Source organism: Amblyraja radiata, chromosome 32 (assembly GCF_010909765.2).
Source record: "Amblyraja radiata isolate CabotCenter1 chromosome 32, sAmbRad1.1.pri, whole genome shotgun sequence".
NCBI classification, from domain to species: domain Eukaryota; kingdom Metazoa; phylum Chordata; class Chondrichthyes; order Rajiformes; family Rajidae; genus Amblyraja; species Amblyraja radiata.
In genome coordinates, this window is record NC_045987.1 from 6,085,593 (window position 1) to 6,105,112 (window position 19,520).

The 19,520-nt window shown below is 47.7% G+C and overlaps 1 protein-coding gene across 1 annotated transcript; it reads left to right on the top strand.

Annotated features, from left to right (window-relative positions):
• The first annotated feature begins 818 nt into the window (after positions 1-818).
• Positions 819-19,089, top strand: dbh (dopamine beta-hydroxylase). Its single transcript, XM_033048889.1, has 12 exons — positions 819-1,169; positions 2,706-2,852; positions 4,019-4,276; positions 5,330-5,506; positions 6,557-6,659; positions 9,031-9,197; positions 9,952-10,095; positions 11,413-11,451; positions 13,972-14,031; positions 15,431-15,558; positions 16,188-16,347; positions 18,709-19,089. Exons 1-12 carry the CDS (start codon positions 840-842, stop codon positions 18,847-18,849), a joined length of 1,854 nt encoding a protein of 617 aa, XP_032904780.1. The 5' UTR covers positions 819-839; the 3' UTR covers positions 18,850-19,089.
• The last annotated feature ends 431 nt before the right edge of the window (positions 19,090-19,520 follow it).

The following is a 19,520-nucleotide window of genomic DNA, read 5'->3' on the forward strand; positions in this document are numbered from 1 at the left end:
CTTGCCATAGAGGGAGTACAGAGAAGGTTCACCAGACTGATTCCTAGGATGGCAGGACTTTCATATGAAGAAAGACTGGATAGACTCGGCTTGTACACGCTAGAATTTAGAAGATTGAGGGGGATCTTATAGAAACTTACAACATTTCTTAAGGGTTTGGACAGGCTAGATGCAGGAAGATTATTCCCGATGTTGGGGAAGTCCAGAACTAGGGGGTCACAGTTTAAGGATATGAGGGAAGTCTTTTAGGACCGAGATGAGAAAACCATTTTTTACACAGAGAGTGGTGAATCTGTGGAATTCTCTGCCACAGAAGGTAGTTGAGGCCAGTTCATTGGCTATATTTAAGAGGGAGTTAGATGTGGCCCTTGTGGCTAAAGGGATCAGCGGGTATGGAGAGAAGGCAGGGATGGGATACTGAGTTGGATGATCAGCCATGATCATATCGAATGGCGGTGCAGGCTCGAAGGGCCGAATGGCCTACTCCTGCACCTATTTTCTATGTTTCTATGAGAACGTGACAATGGAGGGTGAGACAGGGAAGAATGCAAAGGTAGCAAAGAATCACGTCATTAAATAATTTCGCTGAAACTAATTTGGAAATGACAGGTGGGGCATTGAATGGACTTCATAACCAGATAAATGTAAAGTTAAAATGAACAAAGGGCAGCTCGTCTCCTTCGCTTAACTGATGATGAGCGTGTGTAATGGGATTACGTGATGCTGAAATGTGTTTGCCCAGAGGCTGAGGAATAATTTGATCAGAACCCTGAACTCTGGCCATTTCCCTTAAAGCCGGATCCGCCCTGGTTCCCTGCTTCAGTCGAGGTTCACCAGCCATGCGGGAGGCAGAGTGTTGCCGCAACATGAGGCTACGGGAGACCGTCTCCATCTACATGACCACCCTGCTGGTCATCGTGGTGATGCTGGTGCTGTGCTTCAGTCCCACCGCCCCCAAGCCCAGTCCCTTCCCCTACCAAGTACCGCTGGACCCTCAGGGACTGGCCACGCTGAGCTGGAACGTCAGCTATTCCCAGCAAGCCGTGTATTTCTGCCTGGCCGTCACGGAACTGAAGTTTGGCATGCTGTTTGGGATGTCTGAACGAGGGGACATGAGGAACGCTGACCTGGCCATTCTGTGGAGTGACGGCCACAACTCCTACTTCGGGGTAAGTCAGTGACAAGCCTTTTCTAAACCAGCAGCTTCTACACTCTAAAGCATCACGCTGACTCACATTCAATACAGCCGCTGATATCTGTGTTCACACCAATAGTAGCTGGTCACTAGCTTCACAGTTAGAATGTCTCTGGTTAGAAAGGCTTACACTTACTCATGTACAGATAAATTCATAAGACAGTGCAGATAGACACCAAATGTTGGAGTAACTTAACGGGACAGGCAGCGTCTCTGGATAGAAGGAATGGGTGACGTTTCGGGTCAACACCCTTCTTCAGACTGAGTCTAAATGCTGCCTGTCGTGCTGAGTTACTCCAGCACTTTGTGTCTATGTTCCGTGTAAACCAGCACCTGCAGTTACTTCCTACGCATAATATAGTGCACATGTAAATGGAGTTATATGACCAGACTCTTTTAGTCAGGGTAGGGGAATCAAGAAACAGAGGACAATCGTTTGAGGTGAGGGGTTAAAACTGAGGGGTTGCCAGCATCATGGAACAAATAAATGGAAGTTGGCACAGGCTAGAGAGAGAGATTCATATTTATTGTGGATTATGAGAAGGAATAGGTCGGGTAAACAGTTGCCCAGTGTAGGGGAATCGAGAAGCAGAGGACAGAGGTTTAAGGTGAGAGGGGAAAGACCTGAAGGGTGACTTTTTCACACAGAGGGTGGTGGATTTTTGGAATGAGCTGCCAGGGGAGGTAGTTGGGGCAGAAACTGTAACAACATTTAAAAGAAGGTACACAAAAATGCTGGAGAAACTCAGCGGGTGCAGCAGCATCTATGGAGCGAAGGAAATAGGCAACGTTTCGGGACCGAAACCCGAAAGGGTTTCGGCCCGAAACGTTGCCTATTTCCTGAAATGGTTCCTATTCTGCCCGAAACGTTGCCTATTTCCTTCGCTCCATAGATGCTGCTGCACACGCTGAGTTTCTCCAGCATTTTTGTGTACCTTCAATTTTCCAGCATCTGCAGTTCCTTCTTAAACATTTAAAAGACATTTGTCCAGGTACATCGATAGGAAAGGTTTAGAGAGAAATGGGCCAAATGCAGGTAGTGTAGATTGGGCACTTTGGTCGGCATGGGCAAGTTGGGCCGAAGGGCCTGTTTTGCTATTGTATGACTCTATGACTCTGTACACAATGCATGAATATCCAATGCACCTAAGCAATGCATACAGAGGTGGAACGTAAACACCAACGTAAACACCACTACCATCCTCACGAACAATTGACGCAAGCAATTTACAAACAGATTCACATCCATGAATAACAGCTTGGATTATTTCTGATTCTAATTCTAATTCTAATACCTGTCGTTTTGTGCCGTGTTTGTTATTGTGTTCAATCCTACATCAGAGAGGGAGAGGAGAGGGTTTCACAGAGAGATCAGTCACACCTCATTACAAACTAGATTCTATTAAAATAGATAGGCATGAAAGGAAGGTATCTCTCTGCGGCAGGTCCCCTTGTGGGAAAGTGTGGCTGTGTTACCTGTTTGATCTTCATTTTGTTTCTGTTTCATTAGGACGCCTGGACTGATCAACAGGCTCAGATTCACTTAGACACACAGCAGGATTACCAGCTGATTGATGCTCACCAATCTAAGCAAGGATTTTATCTCACCTTCAAGAGGCTTTTTAACACTTGTGACAAAAGAGACTACATCATTGATGTAAGTGGGGCCGTTGGTCTCTGCGGAGTAAGCTGCTGAGTGCTGGATGATGTGCTTTTAGTTTAGTTTGGTTTAGTTCATTGATACAGTGTGGAAACAGGCCCTTCAGCCCACCGAGTCCGCACTGACCAACTATCACACCTGCACACTAGGGGCATTGTACAGCCTACAAACCTGTACGTCTTTGGAATGTGGGAGCAAACCAGAGCACTCAGAGAAAACCCTCGCGGTCACGGGGAGATCGTACAAACTCCGTGCAGACAGCACCCGTAGTCAGGATCGAACCTGGGTCTCTGGCGCTGTAAGGCAGCAACTCTACTACTGCGCCACCGTGCCGCATCAAGTAATCCCAACGTGCTCGCAAAGGGGTCGTGTAACAGACTGGGAAGAAATCTATACAGAAATACGGTCCCTCGTCAAACAATCATTTGAGAGAGAGCCAGCCCTTCAATTGTATATGTCCACCTGATCTAGTTGGGAACACTGTGTGTACATGGGTCCAATCTAAACTGTCCCACACTGACCCTTCTATCCTGGGCCTCCTCTACTGTCAGAGGGAGGCCACATGCAAACTGGAGGAACAGCACCTCACATTTCACTTGAGCAGCTTACAACACCGCAGTATGAACCTTGATTTCTCTAACTTCAAGTAAGCCCTGCATCCCTTCTCTCCCCGCCACTCCCCCACCCTAGACATCCTGCAGTTCCACTGTTGGCATCTATATGTTCCTTCGTTATCAACTCTTCCCCAGCCAACACTGTCAATAGACAATAGACAATGGGTGCAGGAGCAGGCCATTCGGCCCTTCGAGCCAGCACCACCATTCAATGTGATCATGGCTGATCATCCCCAATCAGTACCCCGTTCCTGCCTTCTCCCCATATCCCCTGACTCCGTTATTTTTAAGAGCCCTATCTAGCTCTCTCTTGAAAGTATCCAGAGAACCTGCGTCCACCGCCCTCTGAGGCAGAGAATTCCACAGACTCACCACTCTCTGTGAGAAAAAGTGTTTCCTCGTCTCCGTCCTAAATGGCTTACTCCCTATTCTTAAATGTCCATTGTGAGCACCACCTTGTCACCTGTACCTTCTCTCCGGAGATGCTGCCTGTCCCGCTGAGTTACTCTGGCATTTTGTGTCTGTCTTTGATCATCCTCTTCCTTCTAGAGTGGAACGGTTCACCTCCTGTACGGGTTCCTGGAGCGACCAACGGCATCGGTGGAAACGATAGACTTGCGATCGGTGCCAAAGGGCATACAGAGGGTGCAGCTCCTGAAGCCGGACATCCACCCACCTGCCATGCCCCCGGATGTTAAAGTGTTGGAAGTCCTTGCCCCCAACGTGACCATCCCCGACCAGGAGACCACCTACTGGTGCCACATCAGCCATCTTCCTGGCAACCTCCCGCCACATCACATTGTCATGGTAGCTACTGTGTTTAGTTTGGTGTTGAGATACAGCGCGGGACCAGGCCCTTCATCCCACCGAGTCCGTGCCGACCAGCGATCCCCAGGACTATCCTTGATCGGTCTTTACTGGCTTCACCTTGCGCTAAACGTTATTCCCTTATCACTGTAAATGGCTCGATTGTAATCATGTATTGTCTTTCTGCTGACTGGTTAGCATGCAACAAAAGCTTTTCACTGTACCTCGAGTACATGTGATAAAAAATTAAACGAAACTAAATGAAACTAAATTAACGCTATCGACACACATTAGGGACGGAAGAAGTGTTTCGACCCGAAATATCACCCATTCCTTCTATCCAGAGGGACACCAGCTTCGCAGTTAGACTTAATGTCTGGGTTAGAAAGGCTTACGCTCACTAATGAACAAATGCAAACTGCTGGGCAATATGTACACAATTATAGGGTAGATAAAGGGTGGCCAGTTAGCCAAGTTGTTTCCATTGCTTACAGATCTGGCTGGCTTATAGGTGAACGAAGGTAATTAAAGGGGGTAGAAAAGGTGGTCAGGGCTGTTGCTGAGACCAAAAACCAAAACGAGAAGGATGAAACAGCCAAGCCTTGCCGACCAACATGCCCCCCCTACTAGTCCCACCTGCCTGCATTTGGCCCATATCCCTCTGAACCTGTCCTATCCATGTGCCTGTCTAAGTGTTTCTCAAACATTGTGATAATACCTGTGTCAACCATCTCCTCCAGCAGCTCGTTCCATACACTACCGCCCTTTGTGTGAAAAACAATAGGAACCTCAGGTTCCTATTAAATCTTTCCCCCTTCACATTAAACCCCCTCTCATCCTCAAGATCTCGGTTCCCCAACTCTGGGCAAGAGACTCGGTGCGTCTACCCGATCTATTCCTCTCATGATTTTTGTACACCTCTATGAGATCAATTCTCATCCTCCTGCGCTCCAAGGAATAGAGTCCCAGCCTTGCTCAACCTCTGCCCACAGCTCAGGCCCTCGGGTGCTTGAAATCTAAATAACCAATGTTTTAATCTTCTTCCCTGATGAGTACGAGCCAGTGATTACTAAAGGGAATGAGGCCATCGTACACCACATGGAGGTATTCCAGTGTGCGGCGCTCGTTGACCAGATCCCAGCTTACAACGGGCCATGCGACTCTAAGATGAAGCCTGCAAAGCTGAATAACTGCAGACATGTGCTGGCGGCTTGGGCGATGGGTGCTCAGGTGAGTGGGTGACTGACCGACACAGAGTGGGGGGGGGGGGGGGGGGGTGGGGGGAGAGGGGGGGCGGGGGAGGTGAATGAGGCTCCTGTACAGGGCGGGGAAAAAGATTCTCGTGTGCTCCAGTTTTGGAGTGGAAGAAATGAAGGTCCCAAGCAGTGTGGCATTGAGTCAGGGGATATGGTGAGAAGGCAGGAACGGGGTACCGATTGCGGATGATCAGCCATGGCGGTGCTGGCTCGATGGGCCGAATGGCCTACTCCTGCAGCTATTGTCTATTGTCTAACACTATCCTACACACTAGGGGCAGTGTACAATTAACCTGTAATCCTGTACATCTTTGGAGTGTGAGTGGAATCCGGAGCACCCGGAGAAAGCCCACGCGGTCACGGGGAGAACGTACAAATTCCGTACAGACAGCAGCCGAGGTCAGGATCGAACCTGTGTCTCTGCCTTTGTGAGGCAGCAGCTGTACGGCAATGCTACAGTGGCGCCCCACATCGATATTTACTTCTTAGATGAGACAGAGAATTTTCTTTACTGTGAGGGAAACAAGCCTTTCGTATTCTCTACCGCAGAAGGTTGTTGAGGCTCAGATATTAATTGCATTCAAAACTGGGACTGATAGATTCCTGGTTATTAGAGGGATCGTGAAAAATGTGGGCTAGAATGGTGAAATGTGCCAGTTCTAAACCACACTAGCAGAGGTAAACACCTCAGAATCTAGCATGTCTCAATACCCTGTAGCTACAACGCTTCTGTCACTTGTCCCCTCCTGTAAAGAAATCATTGAAGTGCTGCGAGATGTTGTTCAGAGATTGTGTAAGAAAGAGCTGCCGATGCTGGTTTAAATCGAAGGTAGACACAAAATGCTGGAGTAACAGCGAGTTAGTAGAGAAGGAATGGGTGACGTTTCGGGTCGAGACCCTGCTTCAGACTGATCTGTTGTTCAGAGATGTTCAGTACAAAGCTGAGTGTTTTGGGTTATTTTTGACATTTTAGAAGTGTGATGATCTTACAAACTGTAACAACCAGGTCTCTCTGTCCTTACAGGCATTTTATTACCCAAAAGATGCAGGAATTCTTATCGGTGGAACAGATTCCTCAAAATATTTGCGGCTGGAAGTGCATTATCATAATCCACTGAAACTTTCTGGTGTGTTTGAAGTCGTCAACTAACCGCATCTTACAAGTCACTCCTGTGAATCCGAGCATTGGGTACCATTCGATATGTGTGGGTGTGCAAATGTGTGCCTAATTAGTTTAGTTTTGTTTAGAGATACAGCGTGGAAACAGGCCCTTCGGCCCATCGAGTCTGTACCGACCAGTGATCCCCGCACACGAACACTGTCCTACACACACTAGGGACAATTTTACACATACACCAAGCCTATTAACCTACAAAAGACAATAGACAATAGACAATAGGTGCAGGAGTAGGCCATTTGGCCCTTCGAGCCAGCACCGCCATTCAATGTGATCCTGGCTGATCATCCCCAATCAGTACCCCGTTCCTGCCTTCTCCCCATATCCCCTGACTCCGCTATTTTTAAGAGCCCTATCTAGCTCTCTCTTGAAAGCATCCAGAGAACCTGCCTCCACCGCCCTCTGAGGCAGACAATTCCACAGATCTGTACATCTTTGGAGTGTGGGAGGAAACCAAATATCTCAGAGAAACCCATGCAGGTCCTGGGTAGAACGTACAAACTCTGTGCAGACAGCACCCGTGGTTAGGATTGAACCTGGGTCTCTGGCACTGTAAGACAGCAGCTCTACCGCTGCGCCACCGTGCTGATGACATATGGCTGTGTGTATGTGTTTGCGGGTGAGCGTGTGTGTGGAGTGTAATTGTGAATGTGCATTTTTTAGACATTCTCAGCAACAATTTATGGAGTTTAACAGACTTAAAAATAAACGGATTAACAACATCTTAAAGTCATGATATTTTAAGTGCCATATTAATTGCGATAAATGTGAACCAATGATTCATTGGGTTGGACTTGTCCCAGTGTGATCTGCCATTTCCCATGGAGCACATTCAGCCAGAGGGAACTTGCAAGAGAAGACTAAAGGGCCTGTCCCACTTAGGCAACTTCTTTTGCGAGTGCAGGCGACTGCCATGGTCTTGTTGAATCGCCGAAAAGTTGGCATCCTTCGACTATGTAGAAGACCTCCTACGACCTCCTACGACTAGCTACGAGCCATTGAAACAAGCAAAGGCGATATACTAACACTATCTACGACTAGTTTCGATTACCTACGATAACATGCCGACCTACTACGACCTACTTCGACTAAAGCTACGGCTACAAATGTATCGATTTTTCTCCATACCGACCAATTTTTGGTCGCAGAAGATTTTTCAACATGTTGAAAAAATTTCTGCGACCATACTGAGGCCACAAGTAGTAACCACTGTGCAGGAACTCCTCTCTACCATAAAGGAGATTCACCAAAGACCACCCACGGCCATGTTTCGACCATGTTGCGAGCTTGTGGTGGGCACAGTTGGCTCCTAAACTCGCCAATAAGGTCGCCTTAGTGAGACAGGCCCTTAACTCACTCAACCTCACAAACCCTGTTCACTACGACAGATAAGTAATGACTTACACGGGGCAACCTGTTGGGGTCTTGACAGGCAACACCGTTAGTGGAATCTTGCCTCATTCTGTAAGCACAGAGGCTGATGGAGATGCAACATTGTAGTGCAGGGTGGAAATGAGGGCCTCGAGTATGGATGTTCGCAGGTTTGCAGACCATCAGATTTTGTAGATGGCTCGGTGTCAACGGCCATTTTGGGGATCAACGTGCATGCCCATGAAACGACAGTCTAACTGTGTACAATCTGATTGAACACCAGTGTAAACCTTGGCGGCATGGGTTAAACCCAATGTAACATGGTATCATGAATTACAATCATGTATTATCTGGTGTCGTCTATAATTCAGTCCAGTCAGATACAACGTCAGTATTAACCTGTGCAATTTGTGTTAGTCCCAGTACAACTCTGTGAGTAGACTCTAATTGCTGGAGTAACTCAGTGGGTCAGCCAGCATCTCTGGAGAAAAAGAATAGGGATCATCTATTCCTTCTCTCCAGAGATGCTGCCTGACCTACTGAGTTTCTCCAGCATTTTGTGTCAATCTTCGTTATAAACCAGCATGTGCAACATAACCATATGGAGGCTGATTTAGTCCCAGCATAACCCTACTTACTTTACTAAAGGTACACAAAAATGCTGGAGAAAGTCAGCGAGTGCAGCAGCAGCATCTATGGAGCGAATAGGAACCACTTCAGGAAATAGGCAACGATTGCCTATTTCCTTCGCTCCATAGATGCTGCCGCACCCGCTGAGTTTCTCCAGCATTTTTGTGTACCTTCGATTTTCCAGCATCTGCTGTTCCTTCTTGATTACTTTACTAAAGCTTCCTTTAGCTGCAGTGTTATCTGGTTAAAGTCTAGCGTTGCCCAGTGTAATATATTGTGGACCTAATACTGTTGTTAATTCAAGCTTTTCCCATCTGTAGGACGCTTGGATCACTCTGGGATTCGCCTGCTGTACACACCCACCTTAAGGAAATTCAACGCAGGCATCATGGAGCTGGGTCTGGTGTACACTCCCATCATGGCCATCCCACCGGCCGAGCCCAGCTTCGTGCTCACCGGATACTGCACAGCAAAGTGCACCGAGCACGTGAGCAAACTCACTTGGCAAAAAACAAACCAGTGAAATACCGATGCATGATGCGTGGTCTGAAGGCCAAGGGTGGTTCCAGGGGGGAGCGAGCAATGGAGGGGGAAGAGGGGGTTGCGGGGAAGATGCTGCAAGTTGGGTGTGGGGGGGGGGGGGGGACCGCTGAGAACTAAGGGGACCACAAATGGAATGTGTCAATGAAAAATGGTTTGTGTTAAAATGGGATACTTGAAATGTTTGTCAGCGTGCTTTACATGGCGACTATTTGCATACCTTGGGAATGCAGAACAAAGAATATCACTGAGACTTGTCACGTGAGTATCAATTGACAATTGAGTATCATTCATAATGGACCAGGGTAAGTATCGGGGCAGGAAGGGCTAGAGGTGTGGGGAAGGGAGGGGGGAGATGGGGGTGCGGAGAAGATGCTGCAATATACATTAGTGGCATTTTAAAACTTATGGATAAGCATATGGATATGAAGGGAATGGAGGGATATGGGCCAAACGCGGGCAGGTGGGACATGTTGGCCGGCATGGGAAAGATGTGCTGAAGGACCTGTTTCCCCGCTGTATGACTCTATGACTCTATGATATGGAATATGTGCCGATAGATAAGTGATGGTCTTGGCATCATGTTGGGACCAGACATTGTGGGCCGAATGGCCTGTTCTTGTGCTGTAAGGTGTTGGTAGACTGTACGTACACTGTAGGCGAAGGATTAGTGGTGATTTCAGTGGTGGTTTTGATTCTAGACGCTGCCTCGGTCTGGGATCCAGATCTTTGCCTCACAGCTCCACACTCACCTCGCTGGCATGAAGGTGAAGACTGTCCTTGTCAAGGATGGCGTTGAGGTGGACATAGTCAATGCCGATGAACATTTCAGCACTCACTTTCAGGTACTGTTTGCTGTGCGGCCAGAACCCATTCTCACAAACAACCTCGCTCAAACACTTCATATCAATCTTACTGCACGCAAAGCCAATGGGAGGCCATTCATCCCATTGAATCTCTCTATTCTTCAATCAAATCATTTCTAATCTCAAGTTCATTTATTCTCCTGCTCCCATAACCTTTAATCCCCTCCCTAACCAAATAAAAATAAATCAAATGTAATAAAAAGGAACTGCAGATGCTGGTTAATGACAAAAGTTACTCAAAGTGCTGGAGTAACTCAACGTGCCAGGCAGCATCACTGGACAAAATGGGTATATGACGTTTTGGGTCGAGAACCTTCTTCAGTCTGAGCGGGCACAGAGCTGCGGGCACAGAGCTGCTGCCTCACAGCGCCAGAGACCCAAGTTCGATGCTGTCCTCGGCTGCTGTCTGTGTGGAGTTTGCGCGTTCTCGCAGTGACCGCGTGGATTTGCTCCCGGTACCCAGGGTTCATCCAACATCCCGGGTTTGTAGGTTAATTGGCTTGTGTTAAAAAACATTGCCACTAGTGTGTAGGGAGTGGATGAGATAGTGGAATAACATAGAACCTGTGTGAACTGGTGGTCGATGGTTGGCATGGAGACAAACTCTTCAGCCAGCCCATGCCAATCATCGATCAATAGTTTGCTCTCCCAGGGACCATGTGGGATTTCTCCAGGAGCTCCGGTTTCCTCCCACACTCCAAAGACGTATAGGTTTATAAACAACTAAAGAACAATATCGAATACATCCCAGCATGGAAAATGATGGGATAGGTTATCCTGTTGTCTCTCATGGACTTTGTTTAAACAGGTCCCCAGGTCAGTAGGAACTGGAGAAAGGACCCGTTTGTTATTGTCCATGGTTACAACATAAATATTTCCTCCCAGACCTACCTTGACGTGCACCTGCCCCCCCCCCCCCCCATCCCTCCCCCCCCCTCCCCCCCCCTCCCCCCCCTCCCCCCCCCCCCCCCCCCCCCCCATGTATCAGAAAGCCAATTGAGTTACAGATTGTGGCACTCTGGTCATGTTTTGTGTGGGAAGGAACTGCAGATGCTGGTTTACACCAAAGTCAGTCACAAAATGCTGGAGTAACTCTGTCCAGTCTGAAAAAGGGTTTCGAACCGAAACATTACCCATTCCTTCTCTCCGGAGATGTTGCCCGTCTCAGCCGAGTTACTCCAGCATTTTGTGTCCATCTTCTGGTAATGTATTCATGTAAGTATCGCAGTAATCTCTGCGCTACTCCTCACATCAAGAAAAGAACAAATATTGAGGTGACTTTTTTGCTTTTTATAGGAAATCCGTATGCTACAGAAGGAGATCACCGTGTTACCTGTGAGTAATTTACAGGCTATCCTAAGAAATTTTATGTGTAAATTTATCTGCCGGATTAATGACTCTGAAAATGAAATCATCTTAGAAACATAGAAACATAGAAAATAGGTGCAGGAGGAGGCCATTCGGCCCTTCAAGCCAGCACCGCCATTCATTGTGATCATGGCTGAACGTCCCATATCAATAACCCGTGCCTGCCTTCTCCCCACATCCCTTGTCTCCACTAGCCCCTAGAGCTCTATCTAACTCTCTCTTAAATCCATCCAGTGACTTGGCCTCCACTGCCCTCTGTGGCAGGGAATTCCATAAATTCACAATTCTCTGGGTGAAAATGTTTTTTCTCACCTCAGTCTTAAATGACCTCCCCTTTATTCTAAGACTGTGGCCCCTGGTTCTGGACTCGCCCAACATTGGGAACATTTTTCCTGCATCTAGCTTGTCCAGCCCTTTTATAATTTTATATGTTTCTATAAGATCCACCCTCATCCTTCTAAACTCCAGTGAATACAAGCCTAGTCTTTTCAATCTTTCCTCATATGACAGTCCCACCATCTTGGTCTCATCAAACATAAGGTTTAGCACTACACGCTACCAATCCCAGCTGCGGAGACATTGGTATAGTTGTCTCATTGTAGGACACTGATCTTTTTGTTATTCTGGATCTTAAACCATGTTTTGTGTTTTTGTATTATAATGTATGGTGCTCTTATAAGTAATTTACTAAGCTTTTGTATGTAATTAGGGGCTAGTAGAATCAAGGGATATGGGGAGAAGGCAAGCACGGGTTATTGATTGGGGACAATAAACCATGATCGCAATGAATGGCGGTGCTGGCTCAAAGGACCGAATGGCCTCCTCCTGCACCTAATTTCTATGTTTCTATGTAATTCATTGTGTTTTTATATGCAATGTATTCTATGTAATGTCATCTTTTATCTGGACCTTGAGTCTGTAATAAAGTTGAATAATAATAATAATACTAATTTTAATATCCCATTGAGTGTGTGGATTACAGTGTGGGAGCCCAGCGTTATGTGCAGAGACCTGAGGGTTGTAGATCACGTGCAGGTAATTAGTCTAAAGGCCCTGTCCCACTTTTTCCGAGTTACTCACGAACTCTCCCGAGTTTTCCCCTTGAATCGAACTCGGGGAATGTCGGGTAATGTCGGTAGCGAGGTCGTATGAGTCCGTAGATGTTTCGTAGCGGCTCCTAATGCCAGCCGTAGGAACTCGGGGCATCAGGTAAGTCGGGACGTTTCTTCAACATGTTGAAAAATGTCCACGAGTTAAAATAAAAATAGCCCCGAGTACCGACGAACGGCTATTACCGTAATTCCCCGAGTAACTCGGGAAAGTGGGACAGGGGCTTAACCCGCCAAGATGTTCGGCACAAACATTGGTTCCTGTGCTGTCATTAGTTTAGTGTCACGTGTACCGAGGTACAGCTTTTGTCACGTGCTAACCAGTCAGCGGAAAGACAACACATGATTACAATCGAGCCATATGCAGTGCACAGAACAAGCCTAATCTCTATTTATTGCAGTCATGAACCTGCTCTTTAACAAACACCAGTCTTGTACCTTACACGACAATCAGCCATGCTTTTTACCCACTGGCTTAGTGAGTTCACCATCAGCAAACACGCCCTCTACACACCAACCATCGACTCCATCTACACTTCGCATTGCTCGGGCAAGGCCAGCAGCATAATCAAGGACCATTCTCACCCCGGTCACTCCCTCTTCTCTCCTCTCCCATCGGGCAAGAGGTACAGAAGTTTGAAAACGCACACCTCCAGATTCAGGGACAGTTTCTTCCCAACTGTTACCAGGCAACTGAACCATCCTGTCGCCAACTAGAGAGCTGTCCTGACCGACCATCTCCTCATTGGAGACTCACAAACTATCTTTAATCGGTCTTTATCTTGCACTAAATGGTATTCCTTTTATCCTGTATCCATACACTGTGGATGGCTTGATTGTAATCATGTAGTCTTTCCACTGACTGCATAGCATGTAAAAAACATATTTTCACTGTATCTCAGTACATGTGACAAAGATTAACAAAACGAAGCATAGCGCTTTATACAAACAACAGCCTCTCCTATTCTAACGTTTCAAAGAATTATTTTGACTAATAATTTCAGTCAACTAATGTTTAGTTTTGACTAAACTTAGGACTTCAGCACAGCACGGTGGCGCAGCTGCTGCCCTACAGTGTCAGACACGCAGGTTCGATCCTGACTACAGGCACTGTCTGTACGGAGTTTGTACGTTCTCCCCGTGACCGCGTGGGTTTTCTCCGGGTGCTCCAGTTTCCTCCCACACTCCAAAGACGTACGGGTTTGGAGGTTAATTGGCTTTGGTAAAAAAATTAAATTGTCCCTGTAGTGAGTAGAATAGCGTTAGTGTGCGGGGATCTCTGGTTGGCACAGACCCAGTGGGTGGGTCGAAGGGCCTGTTTCTCCAACAAGTCTTTTGTTTACAAAATGGGCTCACTCCGTGTGTTATTTTATGACAGGGTGATGTTTTGATAACGTCCTGCACGTACAACACAGAAGGCCGGAGCTATGCGACTGTGGTAGGTACTTGAGACCCAGAACATGAGATGGTAGGTGGACACACAATGCAGGAGTAACTCAGCGGGACAGGCAGCATCACTGGCACAAGAGATGTTGCCTGTCCCACTGAGTTACTCCAGTATTTTGTGTCTATCTTCGATTTAAACCAGCATCTGCAGTTCCTTCCTACCCACAAGATGGTAGGTCTTGTTGAACTGACTGTACACTCTCTGCTTCTTGTATCTTGCATTTACAGCCCCATAAAATGATACAGAGATGAATAATGGAACGAGGGAGTGCAGCTTTCTGGAGAAGCCAGAAATATTCTTCTGACAGCAGGGGAGGGTGGAGACATTTAATGGAAGTGTTCAACATCTCAGGGGCTTTGATGGGATAATTAAAGACAAAATGGATAAAGGGCTGAGGAAAGAAAATGCCTTGAACGAAACACCGTGGGCAACAAGGGTCGAATAACCTCCTCCTGTGGCACATTCCTTGAAAGTCAGGCTCTGTCGCAGATGTATGAATACTGAGATCAATCTCTTCTGCCACTGAGATTGCCAATCTGTTATCTGTTGTGAACAGTGAACCCACAGTTGTACTCAGTGATGGGGGGGGGGGGGGGGTTGGTAACTAGCACAAGATCAAGATCACTTCCTGGCCATATCCTGACCCACATTTCTTTCCCAACCTGCCCCGAACACCTGACTTCCTCCATCTATCTTGTTGTTACTTGCGAGCAAAGCACCAAAGCAAATTCCTTGTCTGTATACATACTTGTCTAATAAAATGTATTCAAATTTTTATTCAAATTCATGGGGAATTGATGGTGTTCACTAATTATAGTATAATTAGGCCATTCGGCCCATCGAGTCTACTCCGCCATTCAATCACGGCTGATGTCTGCCTCCAGATCCCATTTTCCTGCCTTCGCCTCATAACCATTGACACCCGTTTCAATCAAGAATCTTTCTATTTCGGCCTTAAAAATATCCACTGACTTGGCCTCCACAGCCCTCCGTGGCAATGAGTTCCACTCTTTAACTACCCTCTGACTAAAGAAGTTCCTCCTCACCTCCTTTCTGAAAGAAGCACCCTTTAATTCTGAGGCTGTGACCTCTGGTCCTGGACTCTCCCACCAGCGGAAACATCCTCTCCGCATCCATCTCTGCCTTTCATTATTCTGTAAGTTTCAATGAGATCCCCCCCCCCCTCAACCTTCTAAACTCCAGCGAGTACAGGCCCAGTGCAGTCAAGCGCTCATCATATGCTAACCCACTCATTCCTGGGATCATTCTTGTAAACCTCCTCTGGACCCTCTCCAGAGCCAGCGCATCCTTCCTCAGATATGGCACGATGGATTAAGAGTCGGCTGCTCTTCATTAAACACTTGACCGTCACCAGATTCTGTGTGCACAGGGAGGACTCGGAATCAACGAGGAGATGTGCGTGAACTACTTGCACTACTACCCCCTGACACAACTGGAGTTGTGCAAGAGTACAATGGATCTCGGTTACTTGCAGAAATATTTCGCCTTCATCAACAGGTAACAATAATCCTCATTCTTACTGAATGCAAAATACTCACAGCACATGGTCCAGAACCAGACAGTCTGCAAAAAATATTAGGGAAATATCACGAGACGTAGCTCATCCTTCACACAACAAGAGGTATCCCACTTGTTTTCAGGAGACGAGTCGTTTCATACTTTTTTGGATGAGAGAACAGTACAAATTTAGAAACTATTGCTTAGGTCATAGCTGGAATATTGTGTACAGTTCATAAATTCATAAGTGACAGGAGCAGAATTAGGCCATTCGGCCCATCAAGTCTACTCCACATGGCTGATCTATCTTTCCCTCTCAACCCTATTCTCCTGCCTTCTCCCTTATAACCCCTGACACCCGTACTAATCAAGAATCTATCTATCTCCGCCTTAAAAATATCCATTGACTTGGCCTCCACAGCCTTCTGTGGCAATGAATTCCACAGATTGACCACATTCTGACTATAGAAATTCCTCCTCATCTCCTGCCCAATGGAACGTCCTTTAATTCTGAGGCTATGACCTCTGGTCCCAGACTCTCCCACTAGTGGAAACATCCTCTCCACATCCACTCTATCCAGGACAAATGACCAGTAAGATCTAACTGCTGATTTTTGTTTTCCTTCAAGGGTGGATGATGGCAGCATCTGCACCTGTCCCCAGGTGCCTGTAACACAACAGTACCACGAGGTGACCTGGGACCCCCTGAGTCGCCGAGTGCTGAAGGCTTTGTATGATTCTGCTCCCATCTCAATGCACTGCACCAACTCTTCTGGTGTGAGAGTCCCGGTGAGTAGAGAGACTACGGTAGGGCTGTGTTCTAAACGGGTGAAGGAGTGCATTCCAAATGCCCGTAAGACTGTGCTTCTAAGATAAGTCACAAAATGCCGGAGTAAAGGCCCTGTCCCACTTTCCCGAGTTATGCCCCTGTCCCACTTAGGAAACCTGAACGGAAACCTCTGGAGACTTTGTGCCCCACCCAAGGTTTCTGTGGGGTTCCCGGAGGTTCCCGGAGGTTTTTGTCAGTCTCCCTACCTGCTTCCACTACCTGCAACCTCCGGGAACCGCACGGAAACCTTGGGTGGGGCACAAAGTCTCCAGAGGTTTCCGTTCAGGTTTCCTAAGTGGGACAGGCCCTACTCTCACGAACTCTTCCCGTGTTTTCCCCTTGATTCGAACTCGGAGAATTACAGTAATAGCCATTCGTAGGTGCTGGGGGCTGTTTTTTTAAAACTCGTGGACATTTTTCAACATGTTGAAAAAAAACGTTCCGACTTACCTGATGCCCAGAGTTCCTACGGCTGGCATTACGAGCCGCTGCGAATCATCTACGGGGTCCATCGGGCTCCTACGAGCTCGCTACCGACATTCCTGACATTCCCCGCGATCGAATCGATGGGAAAACTCAGGAGAGTTCGTGAGTAACTTGGGAAAGTTGGACAGGGCCTTAACTCAGCGGGGCAGGCAGCATCTCTGGAGAGAAGGAATGGGTGGCGTTTCGGGTCGAAACCCTTCTTCAGTCACCCAATCCTTCTCTCCAGAGATGCTGCCTTCCCCACTGAGCTAGTCCAGTATTTTGTGTCCCATCTTCGGTGTAAACCAGCATCTGCCGTTCCTTCCCACACAGACTATGCTTCTAGTTCATTTTAACTCCCCTTCCTACTGCCCCACTAACCTTTCTGCCATGGGCCTCCTCCACCACCTTCGCTATCAGAGTGAGGCCACACGCAAATTGGAGGCAACAGCACTTCATATTTCACTTCGGCAGCTTACAATCTGGCGGCGTGAATGTTGAATTTCTCTAACTTCCCTTACTTTCCCTCTCTCTCTCCATCCCTTCTCCACCCTAATGCTCTTTCTAATTTCACCGTTTGTATTCCTTCGTTATCTCCTCATCCCCAGCCAACAATGGACCATTGTGGGCTCCACCTTTCCTGAGTCACTGATTTGTTGTGTACCTTCCCATACCTCTAGTTTCCCCTTCCCTGACTCTCAGTCTGAAGAAGGGTCTCGACCCGAATCGTCACCTATTCCTTTTCCCCAGAGATGCTGCCCGTCCCGCTGAGTTCCTCCAGCATTTTAAGTCTATCTTTGGTGTAAACCAGCATCTGCAGTTCCAGTTCCAGTTCCAGTGCTGGACTATGTCCTTCGCTACTGTTAAACTATGCTGACATTCATGCTTGTCGCTGGAAAAGTCACAGTTCCTGTTGGTTCCAGTCTTTGGGAACATGGAGTTGAGTCACCAACGTGAACCACTGTGGTCTTTCAGGCAAAGATTTGTTTAGAGATACAGCGCGGAAACAGGCCCTTCGGCCCACCGAGTCCACGCTGACCAGCGATCCCCGCAAACTAACACTATGCTACACATGCTAGGGACAATTTACACTTAACCCAAGTCAATTAACCTACAAACCTGTGCGTCTTTGGAGTGTGGGAGGCAACCGTAGGTTTTGGAGAAAACCCACGCTGTCACGGGGAGAAGGTACAATCTCCATACAGACGAGCGCCCGTAGTGAACCCGGATCGAACCCGGGTCTCTGGCGCTGTAAGGCAGCAACTCCACCACTGCGCCAACTAAAGTTATTTCTACAGTGAGGCTGGGTTAGAGAATTTCAAACGTATTAGCAAAGAGTGGTGATTGTGATTACAATGCAGGATAGTGTGTGATATGGAGGTTAATAGTCACTGATAGAAGGGTTCATAAGACATAGGAGCAGAATTAGACCGATTCGGCCCATCGGGTCAGCTCCACATTGGGGTTTGGGGGGCAGTTTGAGTGATGAGTTCTTCACTAGAAGTTAGACAAAAATGCTGGAGAAACTCAGCGGGTGAGGCAGCATCTACGGAGCGAAGGAATGGGTGACGTTTTGGGTCGAGACCCTTCTTCAGGCTGATGAGGGGATGAGAGAGTGCGGGAAGAAGAAAGGAAGAGGCGGAGACAGTGGGCTGCGGGAGAGCTGGGAAGAGGAGGGGAAAGAGGGGGAAAGCAAGGACCACCTGAAATTGGAGGTCAATGTTCATACCACTGTGGTGTAAAACACCCTGCCTCACCCGCTGAGTTTCTCCAGCATTTTTGTCTACCTTCGATTGTTCCAGCATCTGCAGTTCCTTCTTCAACATTTCTTCACTGGAGATGCTTTCTACCCACAGGGTAACTGGGACAAGCAGCCTCTCCCACGAGTGACCAGAGAGCTGCGGGGGACCCCAGATCGGTGCGGGGGAGCAAGTCGGCCTGAGCCAGGAGCGCCGACCGTTGTTGATTTCACCGCTGGCAAGGTACCGAGGCAGTGAGGTGTGGACCCGGCCAGGGCCTGGCCCTCGTACCCGGCCCTGGGGTCACCCGATCCATGGGGAGCAGAACCCGAGAGGAGCGAGCGGCTGGCCCGGTGACACTAAGCCGATAATTCCTCCCTCATGTCTCGCCTGTAAGGGGCTCGCATGCAACCATGTCCCATCACCATTGTACACTGCCTGTTGACTGAACCAGACCAACATCCACTTCCAATTAAACTGTAAACTCTTTTCATTCAGCATTGGTGAGTGTTTGTGCCTGATGACGGATTAGAACACCTTGTCGGCGCCCTTTATAGAAACATAGAAAATAGGTGCAGGAGTAGGCCATTCAGCCCTCCGAGCCTGCACCGCCATTCAATATGATCATGGCTGATCATCCAACTCAGTATCCTGTACCTGCCTTCTCTCCATACCCCCTGATCCCTTTAGCCACAAGGGCCACATCTAACTCCCTCTTAAATATAGCCAATGAACTGGCCTCAACTACCTTCTGTGGCAGAGAATTCCAGAGATTCACCACTCTCTGTGTGAATTTCTTTTTTCTCATCTCGGTCCTAAAAGACTTTCTACTTATCCTTAAACTGTGACCCCTTGTTCTGGACTTCCCCAACATCGGGAACAATCTTCTTGCATCTAGCCTGTCCAACCCCTTAAGAATTTTGTAAGTT

Excerpts from the sequence above, each read along its gene's own strand:
- dbh (XM_033048889.1), top strand. The coding sequence starts at position 840 with ATGCGGGAGGCAGAGTGTTGCCGCAACATGAGGCTACGGGAGACCGTC. Across the intron at positions 2,853-4,018 it reads AAAGAGACTACATCATTGAT|AGTGGAACGGTTCACCTCCT; the intron begins GTAAGTGGGGCC and ends TCTTCCTTCTAG. Across the intron at positions 10,096-11,412 it reads ATTTCAGCACTCACTTTCAG|GAAATCCGTATGCTACAGAA; the intron begins GTACTGTTTGCT and ends TGCTTTTTATAG.